A 7,968-nucleotide genomic window follows, 5' to 3' on the forward strand; every position below is an offset into this window, starting at 1 on the left:
GTCAGTAGAGAAAAGCATGAAGTGCTGCGTGTCATGCGTGATGATTAGGCTGACCTGGGATCAGACTATACTGCAGTGCAAAACAAGGGGGGGGAAATAGTTGAGCTGCACATGTGTGCCAGGCTGCCACACTGTCAGTTCAGTGACTTGGTTGGGAGAGCGAAGAACACATCAAACTATACCTGCATGGAATCAAAATGTGCACGCACTGTGCTGTGCGTGATCATGGATTCCTTCTTCGGGTGAAAACATGCAATTTAATGTCCTTGTCTCTTATGGTAGGCTGCTACAGAGCTGTTACAGATTCCATTATAGAGTGGCCTACAACTGGCATCTACTGATAGAACGACCTTTTTGCCAGCAATTGTAATTATTACGTTTTTCAGGTTCATACTGTATAATACGCAACAGTCGGAGTCGGTTCTGTAATATTTCAGAACAATTTGGATCGCGGAACTAATCTTCCAATTAGGGTCTGGGTCAGGCAAAAAAAGAGGAGTTGATGAACTGACCTGCATTCGGCTGCTGTCTGCTTGGACTGGTCTGTGCAGTAGAAAAACTTCCCCTGGACAAACAGTCAAAATTCACAGGTTGAACCATCAATGTTCCTTCTTTATGCATGTTCATTCATCCATCCATCAATCTATCCATCCATCGATTTATTCATTAAACATTTCATTCACCCATTAATGTATCCATCCATTCATCCTTCATCAATCTACTGTATAATCCATCCATTATCCATCCATCCATCCATCCATTAATCTATCCACGTTTATTTATCCATACATCCATGAATCCATTCATTCATTTATCCGTCCAGACACCATTCACAAATTAAGCTGTGGCGTCATCATTTCTCAAGATCTCAGTTTAACGTGTCTACAAGGTTCCACTGAAATAGATAGTTTTGAAAATCTTCACTTCAATTTACAAAAATCTCAGTTTTAGAGACGAAAAACGCTGTTTTTGTGTGGATGAGAGGCTGAAACGTACAGGAAAATGTGCGTTCCACATACGATAATATACAAATATCCACATACGTGTAGCCCGGGCTAACCTAAAAAGATTGAGAACCAATGCCCGGTGGTGTAAAGTAACTAAGTACATTTACTCAAGTACTGTACTTGTACAATTTTGCGATTTATATTTCCAATTTTCAGTACTTTTACTTCTACTCCACTACATCTCAGAGGCAAATATTGTACTTTTACTCCACTACAATTATTTGAAAACTTTAGTTACTAGTTACTTTGTAGATTTGGATTATTATCACAAAACATACATTAACCACTTCAGCCCTATATACATTTCAGCCATTTGAAAATAGCCGATCTACAAGCTCACAATGCGTCGCGATGCGACGCATTGTGAGCTTGTAGAGCTTAAAGATTTGTATACATTGTATACATTAGAAAACTTGTGAAATGGGACATTCTGCATGATGAGTACTTTCTACTTTGGTACTTTAAGTACATTTTGATACCAATACTTTCGTACTTACTCAAGTAAAGTCAGAATTTCTGACTTTTACTTGTAACAGAGTATTTCTACATTGCAGTATTGATACTTTTACTTAACTAAGTCTCTCTCTCTCTCTCGCTCTCGCTCTCTCTCTCTCTCTCTCTCTCTCTCTCTCTCTCTCTCTCTCTCTCTCTCTCTCTCTCTCTCTCTCTCTCTCTCTCTCTTACCTTGAACAGTTGGACACCTATGCATGCGAACATGAACTGCAGCAGGGAGGTCACTATGACGATGTTACCGATGGTCCGGATGGCAACGAACACACACTGCACCACATGCTGCAAAAACACACACAGAGTTAGTGTGTGCGTATGTGTGTGTGTGTGTGTGTGTGTGTGTGTGTGTGTGTGTGTGTGTGTGTGTGTGTGTGTGTGTGTGCGTGTGTGTGCGCGTGTGTGTGTGTGAGAGTGGGTGTGTGGGTGTGTGGTGTGTAACCTTAAGGCCTTTAGCTCTGTTAATAGCTCTCTCGCTTTATATAGAGACTGTGACATTAGTCTCTATATGTAGTGTCTATGCACGCCAATGTGTGTATATCCATGCATGTGTGTGTAGAAAGTGCATTGTATCACATGCTTAGTTTCTTTGAGCGTGTGTGTGTGTGTGTGTGTGTGTGTGTGTGTGTGTGTGTGTGTGTGTGTGTGTGTGTGTGTGTGTGTGTGTGTGTGGTGTGTAACCTTAAGGCCTTTAGCTCTGTTAATAGCTCTCAGTGGCCTCAACACTCTCAGCACCCTCAGAATCTTCACAACGTTGATGGCACTGGACCTTTAACAATAACGCACACACACACTCGTATTAACACACACATACACACACACACACACACACACACACACACACACACACACACACACACACACACACACACACACACACACACACACACACACACACACACACACACACACACACACAGTACAACAACACACTCAACCTAAACTTAACTACAAAGGCTACACACAGCCCACTATCAATCTATCTATTATTATCTATTTATTAACCTCACGGTTATTTTCATAATCGATTAATCTGTCAATTACATTATTCAATTAATCCATGTGACCATAAAGAGATGGTGAAATTACGTAATGAAATACTCATCATACGTTTTCTGAATGGACTGAAATCGCTTAATAAAATATGTTTAAAATATATATTTTTTTGTAATATGGAACAACGGCAAGCCTTTCAAATTTGGGTGAGTTTTTCATCATCTCTAAATCAATTATTCAATGAATTAAATTAAATTTGATACATTTATTGTCGATTGATTAATCATTAATTGTGATTGATTGAATGATGAATTGTTTCACCTCTACAAACTAACTAACTAACTAACTAAATTAACTAAATAACTAACATAACTGTCTGTCATTCTGTCTGTCTGTCTGTCTTTCTGTCTGTCTACTACAGTACTGTATCTATCGATATATCGATCTACCAACTGTATAAATGCTAGGCTTAAAGACTGCTAATAGTATTAACCTGATAACAGTAGCAGTAGCACCAATAATAGTAGAGAGTAGTATGAGTACTGAGTAGTAATAGTGGTAGTAGTAGAAACAATAGTAACAATAGTAGTAATAACAGTAATACTAGTAGTAGTAGTAGTAGTAGTAGTAGTAGTGGTAGTAGTAGTAGTAGTAGTAGTAGTAGTAGTAGTAGTAGTAGTAGTAGTAGTAGTAGTAGTAGTAGTAGTAGTAGTAGTAGTAGTAGTAGTAGTACTACAGTAGTAGTATTAACAGTTGTCAAAGTAGTGGTAAGTTTAGTAGCCAGTCAGATGGTACTTTAATGTTGAGATAAAATGACATTCCCAGCTCAATATCAACTGCAGCTCAATAACTCAGTGAGTGAATTTGAGAGGAGATAAACTGTTAACCTGACCACAAACAAGACTATTTTTTAAAAACCAAACAATTCACCCACTGGTAGCAGACATAGAAGCAATGGTAGTATTAGTAGTAACAGTTGCGGTAGTACTGCAGTAAAATGGATGAATTAGTAGCAGTAGTAATGTCAATGCCAATGAAGCGGTATAGTGCTTCATTGATCCCGTGGTGGGATTTACACACATGAACTACAAGCAGTGGACACAGACAAGCATGTCTAAATACAGAGACGCAGACACTCAACGATACTCACAGACACACACAAAGACGAGAACAGGCATTTTACAGACAGAAAGAAAGTTGTTAGACTGGAGAGGAGGTGTCAGTACAAGGCCAACGGTCAGTGTGTGACCTTTCATTTCTAACAGAAGGGATTTGAAGGAAAAGTGTTTTTCAACGCTTTCACTGAAAGGGATACCTTAACAATAACAATTTGAGTCTGTCACTCACTGCAGGTCATTCCTAATTGAAAGCGAGAGGTGCTAACACAGTAGCTCCTTGTTAGCAAGCTACATCGGTAGGTAGCTTGTACATTTAGTTTTTCACCTATATTGTAAATAGTATATGACAAAGAAACAATTGACAACAGTCTAAATTCAATATGTGAAGATATCCCTTTAAGGAAACAACATTTAAGGATAACAGTTAAGGATAATGACATTACCTTATTTTTTTGTATCAAACATTTGTGTCACATATAAAAGGAGTGAGTTTTCACATTAAGGACCCATTGTGCAAATCATAGGTATCACAAGTAATTTCACAAGAGGAAGTTACACGGTAAAAGGCAGTTAAAGGTAGGCTTAGTAAGTGTGGGATACTCGCAGTGATATCAAATCTGTGGAGAACTTGCACTGTGGTGTTACAGGTCAAGTGTTACAAACAACAGTCCCACACATCTTATTTGTAACAATTAGAAGAAGACAGACAGACAGACAGACAGACAGACAGACAGACAGACAGACAGACAGACAGACAGACAGACAGACAGACAGACAGACAGACAGACAGACAGACAGACAGACAGACAGACAGACAGACAGACAGACAGACAGACAGACAGACAGACAGACAGACAGATAGATAGATAGATAGATAGATAGATAGATAGAACAGACAGACAGACAGACAGACAGACAGACAGACAGACAGACAGACAGACAGACAGACAGACAGATAGACAGATAGACAGATAGATAGATAGATAGATAGATAGATAGATAGATAGATAGATAGACAGACAGATAGACAGATAGACAGATAGACAGATAGATAGATAGATGGATACAGTTTGACTACTCGAGTATCCCACACCCACTGTACCTTTAACAGGAAAATGCAATTCACGTGATATTACTAAGACCCTGGAGAGTTCCGTTAACTTTCATTCTGTCCCTGCTATGCTACAGTATGACTTCATAAAGACAACAAGCTCCTTTGACAATGAACAGGACAGGATGGATTTGGAAGATTTCTTGGGGGATTTGTTCGCTAGTTTAAAACTGCTATCACTGCAACCAGAATTTAACTCATTAGGGCGTTTGAACAGGCACCACTGTCTAATGAAGTTAATCACATCATTTGTGTGTAGAAATGATACACAACATATGGACGTGGATACACCATCTGTCGTGTCCATAAAATGAGGGTCCCTCTGCAGTGGTTCAGGAGGTAGAGAAGCCATCTGGGAACCAGTTCGATCCGCGGCTCCTCCTGACTCCATGTCCAAGTCTCCTTGAACAAGACACTATACCCCTAACGGAAGTGTAAAAGCCATATGAGCCATGTTGTTTCTAATTTGATGACGTCACTGCAGGGCTTGGTCAAGGCCAAGGTTGCCTAGGTATTTAACAAGGTCCCTAAGCAAGCGCAGGTGTTGCTTGTGGCAGAGGCACACAGTTTTTTGACTGTGTTTGCGAGGGCTGTTGGTATATATCCTGTGCGTTTAACTGTTTATGTTTAATTGTATTTATTGTATGCTGAAGTGACTGACAACTACTAGGCTACAGAAAATAAACCTTTTTTGTTTATGAAAACTAGTGTGCCATTCACTTTTATCCATTTAACCAGTCCAGAAATATTTACCATGAGTGAACAACCAATGGATTAATTTATTCAAGGACTCTTTAAATGGCCATATCAGCCATCTGACATGTTTATCTCAATGCCACCTTCATCCATCCATTGTCAAAGGAACAACTCTCAACTACACATCTCAGCAGCATTATACATTAGCAGCTGGACTCACTTTGAGAGGAAAACATGTCCATAGAGGTTAACAGTAAACTGTCCAAGGCCATAGGAATACAAAAATCAAAGGAGTAACTTTTCCACAGTTAAGGTGCGCGGCAGCTATAAATGTGATTATTAATGAGGACCATGTAGACTTACGTCGAGTAGCCATTGCTATCGGCCATCAAAGACAGAGTGTAATATAGTTTATTAAACATTAGAAATATCACAGAAATGTAACATACAGTAAGAGAGCAAGAACGCAGTTTAAACGTAGACTGTGAAACTTAATAATGGCCTTATCCCAGTGTGTTACACCTGTGTATATATACAGTATGCAACAAGAGCATCAGAACAAAGTAAACAATGCTCTGTTACAGAGTACTTAATGGGGTGCAACAACACAATCTGTCTGAGTATGTGTTGTGCAAGTTGTGTAATTTTTTATCACGTTTACCAGATGAACCCTAGAGTCAGAACAGGCGAAAATAGCCAATCTACATGCTCACGGAGTACAGTATATCGGGTTTAAGAGGTTAAACACTGCAATCATTGAACTTAATGTAAATTTGTGTTGCTGTCCCCTGGTAGCTACATCAAGTTATAAGTATGATGCCCTTAAGTACTCAGTGTTTACAACGCTGTTAAGTACAAAAGTTAATAAACTAGAATCAGGCCATTGTAATGACATGCAAACATGGAGTATGAAACATGGATCGGAGAATAAAACAGAATACTTTAACCCACTTTGCCACGCAACAACTTGATCTGTGTGTTTGCGGTACCTAATTTGATAAGCTCTCAGCATGTCTAAGCACTGTAACCTCGCAACATGTCTAACCCTGTAACTATAGCTACATGTCAACTCTGTAATGTAGCCAGCAGTTAATACTGTAAACCAGACCCATAGAGAGAGAGAGTTATGACACGCTTTGATCTCGCTGCAAAGCGGGCCGCAATGGGCTATAGTTCCAAAGATTGGAACTATACCATTGAGATAGAACGAGCATTTCCGCATTCCATTCTTACAATGGGAGTCAACACTAGTGTCGTCACGCTCATATTAGATCACGCTGCTGTAAACGTGTCAACTGTCAACACTGTAAACCGTTAACAAGTCAAGTATTTGAAATCAAAAAGATGAAAAGCAATCTAAAGGGATTGCAAATGTTTGTGTAGAGTGGACGACTCTGTGGTCTGTAAACAAGTCAACACCCAGCAGCGCTAATCTCAGCTAATAGTAAGCTGTGGTAGTTTAGGGTGGATTGTGGCTTCAGAATGACACCACTATAGTGTAAGAAGAGTGTGTATACAGTACCTTCTCAAACACAAAGTTACTTAACACAGTGAGGGACTGATTTCCAAGTCTCAAACAAGGGATGAGCAAAAATAGCACACTGTTGTTCACCAAGAGTGGCTTTGTTTTGGTTCACTCATGTCACTTTAATCAACATGCTGAGGCTCTTGGGAAGAGCTTGTACACAGACAAGTTAGTGTTACATAACCAATGTGATCCAGTGTTGAGTGGCTCGGTGGTTTATTTAAAACACTGGTTCTCAAAGTTTGGCTCTACGGGGACCCCCAGGGGTCCTTGATGGAGTTTCAGGGAGCAAAATGAGGAGTTGTTTAACCGCTTTATACTTTGGCTGTTCAAAAATAGCCGGTCTACAAGCTCACAATGTGTCACATCGCAATGCATTATGAGCTTGTAGATCAGCTATTTTCGAAAGATTTGGAAAGGAGTAATTTTGAAAACAACACAAATCTGTTATGGGGTCCCTGTCACAATCAACCAAATACAACATTTGGGGTCCTTGACGTGAAAATGTTTGAGAACCACTGATTTAAAGGGGTATTACGCCACTGCCCCTTAGTTAATATAAAACAATTTCATTCATATCGTCTAAAACTGTGACGTAAAAATGTATTATTATACTACTCAATATGAGCTCAAATTAAACAAAGACAAACAGTATGGCTGAAATTGTCAGACACAACAAGGGTTGAATGAAATGTTGTGTTTGAATACTCACTGTATTCCAGAGGAGATGAGAGACACACTGACCACCACCAGATCCAGTATGTTAAAGTAGTTTCTACAGAATGAACCTTTATGGAGGAAAGCCCCATACGCTGTCATCTACGTACGCACACGCACACGCACACGCACACGCAAACACACAGAGCAAAAGTCAAAGTTAGAATATAACACAACGCTACTCCATTGTAAAGTCCTTGCGGGCTTGTTTCCAATGAGGGCCTGTGAGCAATTAGGGGTTAAGAGTCTTGCTCAGGGACAAATTTCATTTCATCGACTCATATGCTGGCG

At 39.6% G+C, this 7,968-nt stretch overlaps 1 protein-coding gene across 1 annotated transcript in view; it reads right to left on the minus strand.

Moving 5' to 3' along the window:
* Nucleotides 1-7,968, minus strand: part of cacna1c (calcium channel, voltage-dependent, L type, alpha 1C subunit) — a 244,367-nt gene that overhangs the window by 52,972 nt on the left and 183,427 nt on the right. The window contains exons 24-27 of the mRNA XM_080421807.1: nt 7,673-7,779; nt 2,196-2,283; nt 1,692-1,799; nt 513-565 (exon numbers count right to left, since the gene is read on the minus strand). Of these exons, the coding sequence (XP_080277933.1) occupies nt 513-565; nt 1,692-1,799; nt 2,196-2,283; nt 7,673-7,779 (356 nt within the window). The remainder of the gene's footprint in view (nt 1-512; nt 566-1,691; nt 1,800-2,195; nt 2,284-7,672; nt 7,780-7,968) is intronic.

Source organism: Gymnoscopelus braueri (assembly GCF_963280865.1).
Source record: "Gymnoscopelus braueri genome assembly, chromosome: 23".
Taxonomy (NCBI): domain Eukaryota; kingdom Metazoa; phylum Chordata; class Actinopteri; order Myctophiformes; family Myctophidae; genus Gymnoscopelus; species Gymnoscopelus braueri.